This window comes from Dipodomys ordii, unplaced genomic scaffold (genome assembly GCF_000151885.1).
Source record: "Dipodomys ordii isolate 6190 unplaced genomic scaffold, Dord_2.0 Scaffold123, whole genome shotgun sequence".
NCBI classification, from domain to species: domain Eukaryota; kingdom Metazoa; phylum Chordata; class Mammalia; order Rodentia; family Heteromyidae; genus Dipodomys; species Dipodomys ordii.
Genome location: NW_012267339.1, coordinates 5,980,904 through 6,000,908, shown reverse-complemented (window position 1 = coordinate 6,000,908; position 20,005 = coordinate 5,980,904). Strand labels below are relative to the sequence as shown.

The following is a 20,005-nucleotide window of genomic DNA, read 5'->3' as shown; positions in this document are numbered from 1 at the left end:
AGCAATTACTAATTTATTGGACAAGAAATAGTTGTAGTATGTATGTCTTTGGGAATGTGTTATATGGGAATTCAATCATGAGATACAGAGAAGCCACATTGTGAGAGATTAAATTGTGAGTCTTTATTAGAAAGCCAGCTGGCAACTGCAAGCACACTTATGTCTCCCAAAAACTTGCAGCCTCAAATGTACTTAGGAAACTGAGCCACAAGTGTATTAAACAGAAAAACAACAAACCCGATCAACTCTAATGTAGAGTTGAAAAGGGATGTCATGGTGACCTGAGGAGAGTCAGGAGACACAAAGCATGATGCCAAATGGTGGCTGAGCTTGTTGGGGACTAAATAGTCACGGTCAGGGGACAGGGTCACAGGGAGTTTGAGAATTCAGTCTCATGAATTCGTGGTATAGGACTGGCAGGTCTAGGAACCTATTGCCCAAGTCCCTGCCCTTGCTTCTGTGAATTCAAGCAGGCCTATCACCTAGGAGTAAGAGTGGGATTTCACCTCTAAGAGCTTTTGGAAAGGTCCTGTTAGACCTAGTATGTTTATTTCATAAGGGGAGTTACAAAAAATGGAGGGACAAAGGGTGAATAAATATAGCAGTGTTACTCACTGGATACTATGTTGAAAATGAACTGTACAACTTGTGGGTGGGGATAGGAGCATAAAATTGGGAGAGCAAGGGAAGGGGTGACATTATCCAAAAGGAAATATATTCTTTACCTGAATTATCTAACTGTAACCCCTCTGCATATCACTTTTATGATAACAATAAAAATATTTTTAAAAACACGTTAAAAAGAGAGAAGGCATTGCTTATTTAAGGGGCAGTTTGCCTTCCACACAAGATACTTATCAATGAATCTGGTCTTTCTTGATGCCTGCAAAACCTTATTATTAGCCCAAAGAGCTCCCTTCCCCTTTCCACAGCTTAGCATGCTCCCTTCCTAGGCAACACTAGGCCCATTTAGTAAAGGCAATAGTCAGCCTCCAACCCCCTTTACCTTGGGATAGCACTTCTCTGGGGCAGCTACCACCATATAAGGCAACAAGAGCCTCTAGAGTGACCTTCAGGGCTGGGCAGCTGCAGGACCCTTATCTACTATTTGGACAGCAGCCATAACTCCTAATCCTCCATGATGAAGCCCCTGGCCCTCACATCCACACCAGGGTCTCCACCTTGTAGCCCCTTCTAGCCCCTCCTAAACCTCCTAGGTTATATAGGTCACCTCAGACAATAGCCTATGCTTATTCTTACTGCTCCTCTGTGAGAAGGGGTCTTGCCAGCCCCTTTCATGGCAATAAACTTTCCTTTGTTCTCTGTACCTGGATGTCTGTGTGGTTTTCTGGCAAAGTCCAAATAATCTAACACTTTTGCTTTGTTCTGTTTTGGATTCTTTTTTATGCTTGCTTGTTCTTTCTTCTCTCCTCTACTCTTTATTTCCCTGTCTACCCACACCTCTTTCACCAATATTTCCTTCTAATTTCTTCCCATATCTAGTAATATTTGGTTTTGTAACCCTCTTTTCTTAAAATTTAGAGACAGGATCTCACAATTCTACCTCAGCCTCTTGAGTGCTACAATTACTGATGTTTGTCATGTGTGTCATTGCACTGGGAAAATATTTGAGTTTATATGCCTCAATTTGTTATGTATAAATGGACTCAAAGGAAAGGAAAACAAGGGAAGGAAGAAAAGAGGGAAGAAGGAAAACAAAAAACAAAAAATTCAGGATGTTGCTTAGAGTCATGCAGGTAAAAGATCAAAGCTAAGCAGTTTCAACTCCAGATTTAACATGCACATTGAAAAAGAATGCTAATATGGTTGTGAGAGACTTCTAGGAGTTCCAAAGCTATTTTTTTTTAAAGCACTGCATATGTGGATATGGCTATATCCTAAGACTTGGACTTCTGCTTCTAACTTGAGAGCTTGAAGTGGGGCACCGGTCCTCAGTCTCAGTCAGGAAAGTGTATGTCAGAGGAAACCCATGCAAGAGTAAGAATTCTCTTCATAGCATATACCTACTGGGAAGGGACTTTTTAAGGCAAATCTTATTGTAAATGTCCCAAAGTTCTCTGCCTCTTCCTCCCCTTTATCTTTTACAGTGCTGGGGCTTCTTATATAGTAGACAGGGATTCTACAACTGGGGATATATCCCATACCCTCCAAAAATTTCTTAACCTTGCATATAGTACTTCGATCATTTCTTTAAATTTGCTGTTATACAGTTCCAGCATTGTAATATAACTGAATAATATGTACAATCTTAAATAGTGCAGGAATAATATTGTGCCTGCCCTGAACTTGGCTAAAATGTTGAAAAAAGCATTATAGAAAAATGTAATTCAACAATTGTTTTCAGCTCCAGGCAGTTTTTGTCTGTCAACCAGTAAATTCTCTTATCCTATCTTATTTGTTACTTTAGCTTGATCTGTTGCTTAAAACTTTGTGCTCATAGTCTTAGTAAATCTTCACAAAAACATGTGCCTCTTCTAGCAATAACTGCTGTATGATCTTTATTCTTCAACTTCTTTTGTGTGTGGTATTACTGGGGTTTGAACTCAAGGCTTCATGCTTATTAGGTTGGTGTTCTACCACTAGAACCACCACCGCCTTGCTTTTTTTTTCCTGGTTATTTTGAAAATAGTCTAGTGGACTTTTCTATTCAGGCTGAACAGATCTACCATTGTCTAGATCTCAGCCTCCTAGGTAGGATTACAGGTGTGAGTCATTGATGCCTAGCACAAGCCAGCTATGTTTAAGTAAAATATGGAATCAATGACTAGATCTTCCTGTTTCTTTGGTATGAATGTCTGTGTGAATATAGGAGGCACATGGACCTACCAAGAATGTTGGGACATGTACCCTCACTTAGTTGATCCAATCACTTTAGACCATATTATTACTGAATTTAAAAACCATACCTCCTTTTTGTGTGTGTGCCATTCCTGGGATTGAACTCAGGGCCTAGGTGCTGTCCTAGATAGCTTTTGTGCTCAAGGTTAGTGCTCTACCATTTGAACCAAAGTTCCATTTCTAGCTCGGTTGGTTAATTGGAGATAAGTTTCACACTATCTCCAAAGCCCATGCTGGCTTTGAACCACAATCCCCTGATCTTAGCCTCCAGGGTAGCTAGGATTACAGGTATGAGCCACTTGACACCCAGTTGCAATTAAGTGGTCACGACCAGTTTGATTGTGTTCTTTGTTAATTGAGGGTGGGCAATCCTTTTAACTTCAGTAATCTCCAGTATTTGACAGCAATCTAAAAGTAGTGTGAAGACATCTGCCTTACTCCATTGGCTGAGCCTGACCTTCACCCATCAAAACAATAGGACTGGTAACAGCCAAAATCTTGTCCTAGTGTCTTTTCTCCCCCCACAGTGCACTCAACCAGTTCTAACTGGTTTAAAGCCAGCTAGCCAGCAAAGTTCATGAGACTGTCCAATTAACTACCCAAAAAGCTAGAAGTGTACTAGCCTTGAAGCAAAAATCATCTCAGACCCTGATTTTAAGTCCTAGGACTAGCACAAAAAGCAGTGATACTGTGCTGATAGTTGGTTATCTCATAAGAAAGGGGATGAGGTAGTGAGGTGCTCATACATTAAAGGGCTTTGCATTGTTAATGTGTAATTCCTGGGTTGTGACATGACTTGAAGTAATAGCCTAGTTGCCTATGAGGTCTTAAGCCCTGATTAAAGCCCACTTGGGGGTGGGGTGGCACTTTAAACCTTACATACTTCCAAAACACAACTTCAGAGCAAGAGCACTGGAAAATATAAGGTGATAAATCTCCTGATTTTTATTTCTTGAAGTCAGTAACTCCTCATACTGCCAGTAACTTCTCTTCTGGCATGACAGGTCCAATATACATAATGCAGGCATATTATACTGTCAGTGGGAGGTGAAAGGCTACGTCAAACGCATGCTCGAGCACCTCCTTGCTGTACATACACTGTTTGAAACCTGCTTTGTGCTCAGGGTTGCTTAGCTGTGCTGTTGCTACTGTTGGCTTGTTTCCTTTCAGGATCCAGGGGGGTGCTTTCATATAAAATCTTGTTCTTAATTCCTTCTCGAGCAATTCTCTCCTGGATCCTTTGCTTTGCATAATTATACCTACAGTGGAACCTTGAAAGAAAAGAAAGGATAGGTCACACATTGGAATCATGTGAGAAAAAGGATGTTTCTGATATGTAAGGTGGCTAAAGGAATTATGGAGATTCAACAGTTATACTCTATAATCACAGGATTTTAAAGTGCTTACAGATGCTGATCCCAACAGTAGTGTGGCGAATGTTCTAATGTGTTATATTTGGGGCAAAATATCGGCGAACACTTTTTCTTAATTACATAGTTAAGAAAAAGGTTTTGCTGTTGTAGAAAGAGCCAGAAAGTATGAATGTTTCAGTTTGGCGTATTTTGCTCAAAAATACAGATTTGAGAGTTGTCCATGAGCTGAAGGCATGTTCACCTGGTATACAGCACTTGTGCAGCAAGGCCTTGGAACACCAACTTCACGGTACTGACTCATCAGCATTGAGTGGACATGAAATTCTAACTTCAGTGTGTTGAATAGGCATGAAACATTGAGTCTGGAAACCATACACCTTAATAGCAGAAAAGTGAGTTGAAGTTGAGGAAATACTTGTAAGGCTTTTAGTTATATGTATGAAAACAGAGTATCTGCATTAAGGAAGATGCTAACCAACTTATTACAGGATTCATAAACTTAAGGTGGTGCTGGTGGCTTATGCCTGTCATCCTAGGTACTCAGGAACCAAGATCTAAGGATCATGGTTAGAAAACAGCCTATGCAGAAACGACTCTTATCTTGAAATAGCCAGCTAAAAGTTGTAAGTGGAGTTGTGGCTCAGGTGCTAATACTTTGTGCAAAAAGGCTAAAAAGAGCTTAAGACCCTGAGTTTGAGCTCCAGTTCTGGCAAAATAAATAAGTTCCTAAATTTGGTGGCTAGGGTATGACTCCCTGATAGCAATACTTGCCTAACATGCACCAAACTCTAGCTCTCTAGCACTGTAGCAGTCAAAACAACAAAAAACTGGTAAAGTTCTAATTTAATGAATTCTATCACTGTTATTGGTCACAGCTGGGAAATACTTATTTTTTGATAGCCAGACACACAGAAGGGATAGCAAATTATGGCTGTCTCCTATTTTCATTAAAATAAAGTGATGATAATTACTGTCAAAACATTGTTGAGCTCCTAAATTGGTAAACTTTTCTTCCCTTCATTTCTCCAAATTGTTTTGATAAGATGAATCTCATGGACTTTTCTGACTGGACTGACTTCAAACCATGATCCTCAGATCTCAGCTCCTCAGTAGCTAGGATTACAGGTATGAGCCACTTACACCCAGCTGTGTGTGTGTGTGTGTGTGTGTGTGTGTGATCTCAGCTCCTCAGTAGCTAGGATTACATGTATGAGCCACCTACACCCAGCTGTGTGTGTGTGTGTGTGTGTGTCCATGCTGGCCCTGGAGCTTGAACTCAGGGCCTGATAACTGCCCTTGAGTTTTTTTGCTCAAGGCTAGCATGCAGCCATTTAAGCCAGAGCTCCACTTCTGTTTTTTTTTTTTGGTGCCTAACTGGAGATAAAGAATCTCATTGTTGCTGAGCATTGGTGGCTCACACCTGTAATCCTAGCTACTCAGGAGTCTAAAACCTGAGAATCACAATTCAAGCCTTATCTCCAATAAACCACCAGAAAACTAGAAGTGGTGCTGTGGCTGAAAGTGGTAGAGCTAAAGACCTTAGGACAGTGAGCAGGTCCTGAGTTCAAGTCCCATAACCAACCAAAACAAAGAAAGAGTGTCAAAGACTTCCCTGCCTGGGTTGGCTTTGAACAGTGATCCTCAGATCTCAGCCTCCTGAATAGCTAGGATTACAGATGTGAGTCACTGATTGTCCAGCTTAAGTCGGTGTCCTTTTAATAGCCCGAAATATTATTCAGACTTCCCACCTACTACAGGTCTTAGAAGGATGGTGGGATATAGTTGAATGGTGGAAAGTTTGCACAAATCCCTGTGCTAAATCCTCAACACTATCAAAAACAAAAACAAAACAAAATAAACCAAACAAGAAAATAAAACTCCTTCTTCAAAAGCCTATTTATATACTAGTTGGCAATCTCCAATCAAGAATTAAATTATCCTGTTAACTTAGGGGTTTTGAATGTCATTTTTGGTTCCTGAGGCCTTAATTTTCAGTATGTAAACCAGGAAATCTAAACATTTAATCTCACAGGGGTTTTCATTGAGACAAGGTTGAAAGATACACATTATACAAATACTATAACACCTCTGTACATTGCCAAGTCTCAAGAAACACTGAAAAATATAAACAAACTTAACTGAGGTTAACCTGAGTGATATCTATTTCTTTAAATCAATAGAAAAGTACTTAAAAGAAACAAGCTACTGGGCAATTTTCTCCCAGGAACAGCCAACTCTTTGGCCTCCTGAGGACACAATTCTGTAGTGCCACTGATCTCTGTTCTGCTTCAGGAATAAAAAGCATGCACAATTCATCAAGAATATAGGCAAGACTTTATGTTATATTTATTTTCCAGCTTATACAAACTGGATGTAGAAGCATAAACATAGTACATTTCTACCATCTTCAACAAAAATATAACCAATATGTACAATTATTGTATTAAAAATACAAAAGGGATACAGACTCCACCAATGTCTTTCTAAAAGACATACAGGTACAAGTAGTATCAAAAGTATGAGGAAATCACCAGTTAATTGTACATTCTGCACTTGACATCACAGCGAACTGAGATCAGCAGTCCTATGTTCTACAATTACTTAATGTTTAGATAACATTTGTGCGACTTGTGGTAGAGCTAGATTTCTCTTTCTATATGCACATGAGGTCCATAGCCTATATAATAAAACTGGCAAATAATGCATATTACATGTAAAATTACAAATGCATAATTGACAATGTAATAATATATAAGCAGGTAGATAAGACAAATGCCATGATACAGAAGAGAATTATTAAATAAAGCACTGACGTTTGATACAGTGAAAAAACACTGCAATTTGACTTTTAAAATTTGAAGCTATTTACGTTTATCTACTGATCAATATGATCAGCTGAATTTAATGGAAAAAAATCCAAGACCAGCAGTTCCTCACATTTGAGTACTACTCAGATTGGCAGCCTTCACTTTTCCGGAGTCTGTGCAAAAAACAACACAAAAATAGAGTGGAAAGGGATCATTTTCAGTCATTATAGGGTTAATAGCAGCTGTGAGCAGATGGTTGCTACACTTAGGCCTTCTCTATGCAACATCCTTAAAGCCACTTACAGGTTATTCACTATGACTAACCCTTGTTGTAAAGGCTGGCATGTCTAACCAGGTTTTTGATTGTTGATCATTTTTAAAGATTTATTTATTCCCTAATGCCAATTCAACAAAGGGCAGCTGTCTTGAAAGAGCAGTATTTTTGCAGCTGGCATAGCTTCAACATTCCAAGCTGCTGTCACTGCGATGCTATCCAGTTATAAATGTTTCCTTTAAAAAATAAAAAGCCCTACAAACCCTAAATTAACAACAAAACAAAAAACTCAAAGAAATATAACTTAAAAACACGGGGTTTGCCATCCATCTTGATGGAGCAGGATATATCCTCCACTGACACTGTCCTGCCTGCAATCAGCTCAGACAGCACACCAGGGTCCCATTTCCGTCCCTTGGCTATGTGCAAACAGATGTAGGAAGAACCCACTCACCCACTAGGGAAAAGAGGGCAAGAAGTCCTGGTATTGGAGTAATTGGCTAACATTTCATCCTTCTGGGATAGGGCACTTGAGGGAGGCGAGGCCTGCAGGACCCATGAAGACCGGGCACAGCCAGGTCACCCCCTTCCTGGCATGGCCACACCCTGTTGGGCATATTTGTTTTTTTTTTGTTTTTAAAGAAACCCAGTCTGGCAACCCTACTTAAGGTTCAAAATAATACTGTAATTATTACACAGATATAACATTTATTCTCTGAACACAACTGTTAAATTCATTAAATCTTTAAATTCATTAAAAAGAAAAAAAGACTGTAAACAAGTGGCCAAGCACTGTACTCAAAGGATTTTGTTGTTTTTCTTTGTCGTCCATGATGGGTTAAAGGCCCCAAGTAGTTCAATGGCTAGCTTTTCTCATGACCCCAATGAGAGCAAGCACTAGGCCTGCACTGAAATTGAAAAGGCAGGTTTCACAGGTCCTTCTGGGCATTGAGAAGTGCAGCCAGAGGCAATCACTGTGTTGGGATGATCTTGGAATCTGGAATGATACTGTGGATGTGGCAGGCAGCAACAGTGGGCACTCAGAGGCTGCTGCACTGTGCATTTCAAGCAACAAAGTCTGAAAAGTGCCAGGGCAATTTCTTCACAGTACTTCACATGCAAAGGGGACAGGAAGAGGGGGAGAAGAAGCCCCATGCTGCTTTTAAGGCAGGGAAGGAGGCAAATTGGTCCGCCATCCTCAGGATGTAAGTTCCAAGGCTCCACTGCTAGGGACATCTTGTGCTCTCCTCCTTCAGGTGGCTCACACAGCGGACACCTGCTCCTCTTCTGTAGACATAGCAGGGAAGAAAGAGAGAAGTCAATGAATGAGCAATTTCTCATGCTATAGCACATGCATTCACTAGTGTACTAAATTGAAAAAAAATCAGTTATACATATGTTTAATACAGCTCACTTAAAATTAGGATCTTCTTTTTCTATGCAACTATTAATTTAAAAGCTTAAAAACTGATCTATACTGGTAGCTTTAGTGTGGCCTTGTTTGTGTTTTATTGGATAAATGTCCAGGAATGGAATTGCTGAGTCATAGGGAAGCTCTATGTTTAGCCTTTTGAGGAACCTGGATACTAACACAACTATATTCACTGCAGTATTATAGTTCACCATAACCAAGATATGGAATCAACTAGATGTCCCTCAGTGGATGAATGGATAAAGAAAATGTGATAACACACACACACACACACACAATGGAATTCTACTCATCAGAGAGAATGATATTGCATTATTCATCAGAAAATGCAAAGATTTGGAAAAAAATTATATTAAGCCAGATCCAAAGCAAACAAAGGTTGCATGGTTTCCCTCATATGTGAGAACTAGAATGTGCCTATAAATCTACAAGTAAATACAATGAGTGGTAAAAGGGGAAAAAAATATAAGGACATGATAAATTATACAGATCTGTAGGTATTCATGGAGTTAAGACCAAAGGAGGACATTCTTAGTAAAGGATCCCATAGGCACAATGACTTACGTGCATCTGATCATACATATAAAATGATATTTATTGAAATGACAAGAAGAACAAGGTTTTTAAAAAATTTCTTTTTGTTTTCATTTCCTTTTGTCTTATTTGCTTATCTGTTTTGGGAGGGTGGGGGGCACAGGAATGGTGGGACAAAGGGTGAATAAATGCAGCAGTAATATTCACTAGACCCTATGTTCAAAATGTACTATACAACTTGTGGGTGGGGACAGGAGGAAAAAACTGGGAGAGAGCAAGGGAAGGGGTGACATTGTTCAAAAAGTAAGTCTTTATCCACTTGAGTAACTGTAACCCCTCTGTACATCACCTTTACAATCACAGTAAATAAAGAAAACCGAGCTATGATGTAAACATTTTAAATATTATATACATAATACTACATTTTAAACACTATATACACAATACTACAAATATACCTAAAAGCAAGCTAACAGTTGTGGTGTTTTAAAAATCACCAAAGGTAGTATCAACCACTACCTGAGAATATCATAGTAACTTCTTACAAAAACCTGAAGAACAATAGCAGGTGTGGACATGGAAGTGCTCCTACAATCCCAGCACTCAAGAGATAGAGACAGGAACACAAGTTTGAGGCCAGCATAGATTAAATGAGATTTTGCCTCAAAATACAAAAATAGAATAAAATATGTATTGTATTTTTATTAATTAGAAAGTTATTAGTAATAAATTCATGAAAAAAGTCACGGAATAACTTATTTATATGTATGTAGAGATAGGTATATAATAATGACAGATATTAAAGAGTTAATATCTTAATTACTCTGGAGACTGAGATTCAGAAGAATCACAGTTCAGAAAACTGAAAGGCAAAAAGTTCAGTGTGGTTGTGTGAACCTGTCATCCTAGCTACTTAGAAGTACAAATGGGAGGATTGTAATCTATGCTGGTGGAGACCCTATTTGAAAAATAATAATAGAAAAAGGGCTGGGGATAGGGTTCAAGAGGTAGAATACCTGTTTAGTACCCATGAGACCCTGAAATCAACACTCCCTACTACCCCCCAAAAAAGAAAGTCTATAAAGATATAGAAAAAGGCTAACAGCTGGGTGGTGGATGCCTGTAATCTTAGCTACTTTGGAGGCTGAGACATAAGGATTGTGGTTTGAAGCTAGCCTGGGCCGGAAAACCTGTGAGACTCTTATCTCCACTGAACTACCAAAAAAAAAAAAAATCTGGAAGTGGAGCTGTGGCTCAAATAGTAGAGTGCTAGCGTGTGTGCGCTCACACACACGTACACACACGGACACACGCATGCACACACACACACAAAGCTAACAGTTGTTTTCTACAAGTGGAAAGTTATTAACTAGGGGTGAGGGGTTGGGAATTGGGGGCATTGATCTTGATCTCTGTCTTCCTCAATGCAGCACAGGCAGGTAGATTTGAAGAAAGGAAACATTTAACCATTCATGTTTGTTAATAGAACAAACTTATGAGAATTTGACTTTTATACTTAAAATAGGAGCACAGCAGTGGTAGGTTGCTTGCCCAGCAAGCTCAAGGTTCTACATTCTTTCCTGTGTACTTTATTACAGTAACTATTCTGTAACTGTTGGCTTTAATTAAACCACAAACCAAGGGCCAGGCTACCCTATCTGAAAAAGCAGAAACAAAAGAGCCAGGGGGCATAGCCTTTAATTCAATCCCTAGTATCACTAAAAATTAAAATAAATAAATAAATAAAAAGGACAAAACCCTCAGACACAGAAAGCAGTGGGAAGTTTTCACTCTAACCCTAGAACTGGGACTAGACATTGTGTGAGCAGCAGGTGAGGGAGCCACAGCTGCTTGGGCCCTGCCTAGGACATAGGTTCCCCAGTGCGCGCATGCATGTACCATCCTCCTGGGTGGAAAACCCTTGCGGCTGATAGGCGGCCAGGCGGGGGTCAGCATCACTGGGCTTGTGCCACTGTGGCTTGCTGGAGGGTCTGCTGCTGCCCGTCGGGGGTTGCACCTGCGCAGGAGAGGAGGGCCCAGTGGCATCGGATGGTCGGGCCACCATGCGTGATCTCTGCAGTGCCACGCTGTAGTCGGGGGGCTTCCGGGCCGGGTGGGAATGTCCATCTGGGAAGTCAGTGATGGGGATGCCCACGTAGCCTGGAGGGGTAGGTGGGGGCTCCCGGTACCTGCCCTCCTTGCGTGCTATGGTAGAAACCAGACACTGCTGTTAGGATGTGGGGGAAGGATCTTATAAAATAAAACCAGTTGATACAGCAAATATATGACAGTGGCAAATGTGCTCTTCTGAGGTCCTGCATGGGAAAGCAGGTATATGGCAGGAAATGCATGCTGTTACCTAAAGCAAAAGCTTGGCGTGGCTAGGTACAATCAGAAGGCAATTAACCTAAGAGCATCACACCATAAACAGACTACTTCAAAACTTGCTGGAAACGACAAAGTAGTAAGAAGGTGAATTTAACCCGAAGAGGAAAGTGAAGCAGAGAACCCAGGCTTCCCAGTTACAATGCCTGGTACAGGCTGACCAGAGGAAGCAGTATAAATCCAGCATTACCCCAGGTCTTTGGGCTTCAAGGAAGAAAACAGTGCAGTAAAATCAATGTAGAAAAGTAGTACAAGGAAAAAATAAGAAAGGCTGCCAACTGCAAAACTCTAAATCTATGCCCGCATTTTTTCTGCAAGTCCTTTTATTGTTTGTGACCTACAACATGTAGTATTGTGAGCAAATAAAGCACAATAATTTTCTCAAACTTTCTAGGCAACCAATAGAAACTAACAATCTTGCTTCCTTAGCAATGATAATTCTGAAAATTAGTTTATTAACAGAAACTATGTGAAAAAGACTACCTAGGATTAGGGATTTATGTAGCTATGACCACCTTATTCATTTTAGAAAAATAATAAATCTAACATTCACTCATGATTACTTACTGGGTAAAAAAACCCTACAATTTCCCTGTTAATAAGCAAACTCACAGAATTTAGTGTTTTGCCTGGTGTCATAGAGACAAATGAGAGACGTCAACTCCCCTGCTTGCCTCAGAAGCCTGAGCTCTTTCTCCCTACTCTTGTAGGGTGCACAGACCACTTGCTTATCACAGAAACAATATTATGCATAGCAAAAAGCAATAATATGCAGAGGATAAAGTTCTATATATAATTCAAGGGAACAAGAGAATAAAATATTTTTTTAAGTAGCAAATGAAAGAAAAACCTTTTTCATGAAGAATGGACATCCATCTTAATAATTTCCAGGTTGAAAGAAAAGAAAAAAACAGACTAGAGGATATCTGTAGTGACCATCAATGAGGCCCAAGAAGGTTTTGCTGAATGTTTTTCTATATGTACCTGACTATAAAATCTGTTAATTACATTGCAAAATTCTAACCCACACCAAGTGCAAAGCTCTGCACATAGTAAGGCAAAATGAGGAGCCACACCATTTGATTTTTAGAAAATTAAAGCCACAATCCCTTTGGCCAAAGCTGCTCCATTTCCACTTACTGATGAGTCCCTTGGCGGTGCTCGCTGTCACAGATATGTGGGTAGACACAGGGACAGGTTTGGTTTCCTCTGTGGTGACAGATGCCACACTGCTGCTTTCAGCTTCAATGGAGACATCTTTCCCACCCCGGCGCTTGATTGTTCCCGTGTCGCCTTCTGAGTCTTCTCCCCAGTACCCAGTGGAAGATGCCCAGCTCGCTCGGGACTGGGCTTGTTCAAGACTCTCTCTACTTTGATTCTGCCTGTTATACTTTGTGCTATGATCAGAAAACATAATTTGGTCCATATGGCTACTTGAGGCCCATAAACCTGCAGGATCCCCTGAATAGTCAAAGTGAGTGTGCCCAAATGGAAGTGTTTCCCAGCTTCTCTGGTGCTGGATGGTCTGGATGTTATCATGGGAACCACTTGAACACGAAGTCCAGCTCCCACGGCCACTGTCAGCGGCATCCAGGGAAGCCCGGTCCCCCTGGTCCTGGGAAAGCTCCTCTGTGCTTGGAGAAGAAATGACTGTAGCTGCAGCATACAAGCCTCGGCTTTCAGACATTGGTGCATAGGACCTAAGTCAAACAAAAAGGAAGATAGGTCTCACCATGTAGCTTAGGTTGGATTTAAAAACTTGCAATCTTCCTGCCTCAGCCTCCCAAGTGTTGGGATTACAGATATGTATCACCACACACATTTCCCTAAGAAAGACAGCTTTCTTCCATCCCAGTAAGAGGGTAAAAGTGCCATTAAATGGTATTTGAGTGGCCAGCTCTCATTTGGTCATTATCACAAAGTAAACAAGCACAAAGTGAATAGAACAAGTTGAACATTTTCCTTACAAGGTTAAATATGATCTGATGGTCCAGGGAAAGCAGTTAGTACAAAGGACCTGGAATATGTCCGAGTCACCTTGTGCCAATAAAGAATAAACCTAACTAAGAAAAGTAGTAAGCACAGCAAACACAACGTGATATTTCATCTAGAAAGGATTCATTATTAAGAGAGACATGGTAGAGAAGGAATGAAGAATAAGACCAGCCAAGCACAGTGCTTACCCTAAGCTGTACTGATCAGGCTCTATCAGGGTGCGTCGCTCCATCCTGCCCACACCCAGGTTAGTTTCCACGATGCTGACAGAATGCCTCTGGCGCCTCTCGTCATGTGGTGGGACCGGCACTGAGTCAAAGGAAGAATTGCTGACAATACTGGATCGTGAAGAAATTTCACTGTGACCAGAATCTGAAAAATTATCCACAGTACCACTGGGAGCCAAAGTATAACCTGCATGAGAAATACCATCACATTAATTAGACTCCAAACTATTGCACTAAATCGTAGGCATGAATATCACCATTGCAGTGGTGATTTTTTCTTTCATTTGTAGAGACCAAGTGACCAAGAAGTTACAATTTCACTCTAACAGATCTTCAGTTGCTAAATCAAAGGTTAGAGGGGACAAAAAATATATTGCTTTATGAGTTAGGTACTTAACTACTTTTAGCTTCCCTAGCTATAAATTATACTATTATTAAGTTTATATAAAGAAACCCAGCTGGGGGTGTAGCTCAGTATGTCTGAGGCCTGGGGTTCCACCCCCAGCAGCACCAAAACAAACCACCAAAAAAATCAACCCACAAAAACCCCTAGGAAGTATCAGACTTAAAAGTATGAATTTTCCCCTCAATTACAAAGTCATAGCAATCTTGTTTTCAATCTTTAGAATTGTTTGTATAGCACAGAACAAGTCAACCTACAATATCTGTATATACTTATCATTTTAAGTGGATATCTAAAACAAAAAGAATACGATCTGAAGAAATTATCTTTGAGCCAGGCAACAGTGGCTCATGCCTATAGGCTGAGATCTGAGAATTGCAGTTCAAAGCCAGCCCGGGCAAGAAAGTCTGTGAAACTCTTATCTCCAATAAACCACGAGAAAACTGGAAATGGCACTGTAGCTCAAGTGGTAGAGCGCTAGCCTTGAGCTGAAGAGCTGAGAGACAGTGCCCAGGCCTAGAGTTCAAGCCCCACGAACAACCAAAAAAAAAAGAAAAAAAGAAATTATCTTTGAATTTTTGCCAGTTTTTCAACATTAATATTAGTTAAATGATATATTAAAAAATCAATTGTTTTGAAAGCTGCAATACACATTTTCGTCAGACCAGCACTATAAATTGTCTAAATATGTCCATTTCCTGGTCTGAAAGGAGCTCTTACCTCCCTTTTACTATAAGTAATTTTTAAAGTCACAAAGAAAGGCTTGCTTTGTGGTAGTTTTCCCTCACCCCCTTTTAACTTGTTTTTTGTTTTTCCTATATTACTGGGGGTTGATCTTATCCAGTTTGTTTCTGAGATTGCTGGTCTTGAACAACAATCCTTGTAGCTCTGCTTTCAGAGTTGGTAGGATTGCAGGCATGCACCACAATACCTGGCCTGCTTTAGTATTTTGGTTGTTTTTGTTAGCCAGTCCCGGGGCTTGAATTCAGGGCCTGGGCACTGTCCCTGAGCTTCTTTTGCTCAAGACTAGCACTCAAATCACTTGAGCCACAGTGCCACTTCTGGCTTTTTCTGTTTATGTGGTATTAAGGAATTGAACCCAGGGCTTCATGCATGCTAGGCAAGCACTCTACACTAAGCCACATTCCCAGCCAAAATTTTGTTAATTATTAGTTTTATTATTTTGTTGGTCATGGGCCTGGGACTCAGGGCTTGGGTACTGTCTCTGAGTCTTTTTGCTCAAGGTTATTAGCATTCTACCACTTTGAGCCACAGCACTACTTCCATGCTTTGGTATTTTTAACAAAAATAATTCAAATCTTCTTACTCATTTTTTTTCTTTTGTACAATGTAACTAAGGATCTCATACAAAGCAATTATGTGTGATGACTATATATATTATGTTTTTGCAAAATAATTTTTTATAAAAGTAAGTGCTACCAATTTAATAAATGTTCCCACTGATTACTGATTTATTTTTTTCAAGGTTACACAGGTCTTGATAAGATTTGGTTTATTAAAACCCATTCTGAAGGTTCTGACAGACAAGATTTAGATCATTCCCTAAAAAGTATGCTTAAAAAAGTTCTAAAAAAATAATCATTCAGATGTTGTACTTGACATTGGGTGGCCATTTTTCTTCAACTAATATGATGAATCCTCTCTTCCCCACCCTGGTTTTGGTTCTAAAAACCCCACCTATCCCATAGGTCCGTGGTGCATTGTTATTCTTGTTATTGTTCTCACTTCCAAGAGAAGAGGAGGAACTGGTTAAGTCCAACTGCCCGGAGCCAAAAGATCTCAGTAGACTGCCACTGCCACCTAACAAGGGGATGAGAAAAAAATTTAGAAATCCATTTAACAAGGTCCTAGAGTGGACACCAAACAAAAGCACAGGTGTCTCAACTTGCACAAAATAAAGCAGAGTTTGTTTTGTCAGGGAAGTACAGTAACTTATTAAGGTTTGGCTTTCTAGTAGGCATCACTCCTGGATGATCCTCACTCAGAGGAGGAAACAGTAACCTGGAAGATCACGTGTGTTTTAATATGAAGAAGAAACCATGTAAGGAGAAGAAACAACCTGAATGTCTCTTTAAAATTATGAGAAAGGGAGCCAGGCATTGGTGGCTCATGCATCTAATCCCAGCTATTTAGGAAACTGAGATCTGAGGATCATGTTTTGAAGCTAGCTGGGGCAAGAAAGTCCATGAGACTCTGATCTCTAATTAGCCACCAAAAAAGGGGAGAAATGGAGCTGTCTCTCAAGTGGTAGAATGCTAGCTTTGAGTAAAAAACGTAAGGGACAGTTCAAGCCCAGTATCAGCACAGAAAGAAACAAACAAACTAAATAGAGAAAGGTAATCAAGACCCATGATAATACGGTAAAAAAAATAAATCAGAAACACTGTGCTTTCTCAATGTTTTTAAAGCTCTTTTTTTCTGGTATTTATGTTCAAATTTATTAAGAACAAATTAACATGAAAATAATTTTTCTTGTAGTTATGGTTAATAAAAAATTAAAGTGATTTTAAAAAAGGTTTTATACAGTTAAGTTATAACATTATTAAAATTCTCTAATGTTTATAAAGGGAAAAAATGCCCACTGAATGTCACATAGGAGATCAGTTTAAGTGATTCTAACAGTAAAAATTTTGTAATGCCTAACTTGCGAGTTCAGTATTACTGAAAAATGTGGAACTAAATCAAGAATGGGAGTACTACCTTTCCTTGGGGAACTCTGTGGTGAAGTGGGAGGAGAAGACAGCTGAGAAGATGTGTTGGAGATGGTGTCTTCTGCTTGCCTCTTGTGACGCTCCAAACTCCCTTCTTCAGACAGAGAAAGAATTTTCTTTAAAGCTTGTGGAGAGTTTATGCCTGTAAAAGAAAAAAACAATATCACAGGCATTTTCAAGAAAGAGAGGAAATATCAATGACTAAAAAATCCTATTACAAGATGGGCACCAGTGGCTCATTCTTGTAATCCTAGCTACGCAGAAGGCTGAGATCTGAGGATTGCAGTTCAAAGCCAGCTTAGGCAGGAAAGTTCGTGAGATTTTTATCTCCAATTAAACACCAAAAAAACGGAAACGGTGCTGTGGCTCAAGTGGTAAAGCGCTAGCTTTGAGCTGAAGAGCTGAGAGACAGTGCACAAGCCCAGAGTTCAAGCCCCACAACTGACAACAATAAAAAAAGCCAATTACAGTAGCTTTCAACCTATTTCCAAACTAAATATTCTCTAAATCTAAATAGGCAAGGGATACTTCTGGTCTGGTTTCTGACTGGTATATGCCAGAGGACAGGACATGAATACTTGAAATAGATTGTTTCTGACATTGTAAGGATCACCATTCAACACCATGCTGGGCAATGATGTAGGATAAAAAGCCCACAATTAGGGAACAGGTAAAAGGAGCATAGTCAGTTTCAACTCCAATCATTAGAACTCGAATTAGGGCTGGGAACTTAACTCTGGGAAATCAAGGATGGGAAAAAGAAAAGGGCCACAAGCTAACAAGTAAGTAAATAGGAAAAGTGACTAAATGAGCTGTATAAGGATTTTCATGACTTAAATACTTGACTCAAGTGAACAGACAGAAGATAGGGCAAGTACTGAGCCACAAATCCTGTACCAGGGAGGAAGATGCCTGCACTGGGGTCCCCTTTCAGTTACTGTTCAGAAATAAAGTCACATTACAATATTTTACAAACATCTTATATTATTTTAAGATACAGTACTCTCAATTACTTGATTTTAAACAAGTTTTGAAATTTTCCTGGGAGGAGGGACCAAGGGCTTGAAACTCATAGCATTAATTTTAAATGACCACAGATTTAACAGATCCATTAAAAAGGAGATAGTAATATTTTACAAAGATCCTTCTACCTTATGTGAGTAGTTAATATAATATTATTTTTTGCTTTATGTAGAAATATTAATACACGTTTTGTATGAAAATACTACACTAAAGCTACATGAATGAATAGCATTCTCACACATTAAAAAGGAGATGCATTATCTTTCAAACACCATATATATGCTATGCCTTAGAAAATCATGTTAGCTACTCAAATGTGGATCTGGTGATCATTTTGTTTGTAGAGACAAACATTTTGTTTATGAAGCTTAGGTTGGCCTGGAACAGGTAATCTTCCTAACTCAGCCTCTAGAGTGCTGGGGTTACAGGTATGCTACCATAACTGGCTAGTGATAATTTTTACTGAGGTAAAAGATGCAGAAAGTGTTTAGGATAACATTATTTGATGAATCTGAATGAAGAGCAAAACTTCTCAATATCATTAAATTAGTAACAGCATTCTAAATGTGTTAAACTAATCCCTTAAGATGACATATATGACACTTTATTCCCTCCATTTTCTATTTGTGGCAGTACTCAAATGCAGATGTACAAATGGCTAATAAATACATGAAAAAATATTTACTATCCTAGTCATAAAGAAAATGCAAATCAAAACACTGAGAGTTGCTGGGTGCTGGTGGTTCACGCCTGTAATCCTAGCTACTCAGGAGGCTGAGATCTGAGGATCACGGTTCAAAGCCTGCCTGTGCAGGAAAGTCTGTGAGACTCTTATCTCCAATAAACCACAAAAAAAAACAGAAGTGGCGCTGTGGCTCAAGTGGTAGAGCGCTGGACTTGAGCTGAAGAGCGCAGGTACAGTGCCCAAGCCAGAGTTAAGCCCCACGACTGACAAAAAAAACAAAACAAAACATTGAGAGCTTACTTCAGCCTAGTTAAAATGGTCATCATCAAAGAAACAAAAACAAATGCTGGCAAAGGTTCAGGGAAGGAAGGTACTCCAAATACACTGTTGGTGTAATGTAAATTGGGATAGCCACTACAAAAATTAGTATGGAGTTTCTCCAAAAAGTAAAAATAGAACTACCACATATCCTGATCTACTATTCCTGGGCTTTACCTGGAAGAAGCAAAGACAACATACAACAGAAACACCCACATGCCATGCTTATTGCAGCACTATTGACAATGGCCAAGTTATGGAATCAGCTAGGTGTGTACCCATTAAGAATTATTATGATTCCATTATAAAGAATAAAACGATGTCACTGTAGGGAAATGAGTGGAAATGGAGATTATCATGCTAATTAAAACAAGCCAGACTGAGGGAGACACATATTGTACATTTTCTCTCACATGTAGACTCTATATTAAACTAAAAAAAAAAAAACACACACACATAAAGCCAGGCACTAGTGGCTCATGCCTGTAATCTTTGCTACTCAGGAGGCTGATATCTGAGGATTGTAGTTCGAGGCCAGCCTGGGTAAGAATCTAGTTCATGGAACTCTTACCACCAGAAAACCGGAAGTGGAGCTGTGGCTCAAAGTGGTATAGCATTAGCCTTGAATAAAAAAAACTCAGGGACAGTGCCCAGACCCTGCCTGAGTTCAGGTCCCATGACAAAAAAAAAAATAAGACATGAAATTAGAAGAGTTGCTAATTAGGAGATGGGAAATAAGAGAGTGATTAGGGTGAATATGATTGAAGTATATGGAAATGTTGTGAAAACCATTATTGTATGCAATTAACAAATCAGATGCTGTTTATAGAAACAGCCCTACCTGCTAGCAAAAAGTATAGTTTAATTTGCTATGTATGCTTGATTAGGAGATGGTAATCATATTTAAGGGTATTAGATACTAAGTTGTCCAAGATAAAGATTACAAAGTAAAGAGTAG

General features: G+C 39.6%; 1 protein-coding gene across 1 annotated transcript in view; it reads right to left on the bottom strand.

Moving 5' to 3' along the window:
* Window positions 1-6,554: 6,554 nt before the first annotated feature.
* Window positions 6,555-20,005, bottom strand: part of Rapgef2 (Rap guanine nucleotide exchange factor (GEF) 2) — a 257,625-nt gene continuing 244,174 nt past the window's right edge. Inside the window, exons 22-27 of the mRNA XM_013029819.1 lie at window positions 17,011-17,163; window positions 15,988-16,110; window positions 13,848-14,073; window positions 12,805-13,364; window positions 11,179-11,484; window positions 6,555-8,600 (exon numbers count right to left, since the gene is read on the bottom strand). Coding sequence (XP_012885273.1) covers window positions 8,575-8,600; window positions 11,179-11,484; window positions 12,805-13,364; window positions 13,848-14,073; window positions 15,988-16,110; window positions 17,011-17,163 — 1,394 coding nt within the window. The 3' untranslated portion in view covers window positions 6,555-8,574. The remainder of the gene's footprint in view (window positions 8,601-11,178; window positions 11,485-12,804; window positions 13,365-13,847; window positions 14,074-15,987; window positions 16,111-17,010; window positions 17,164-20,005) is intronic.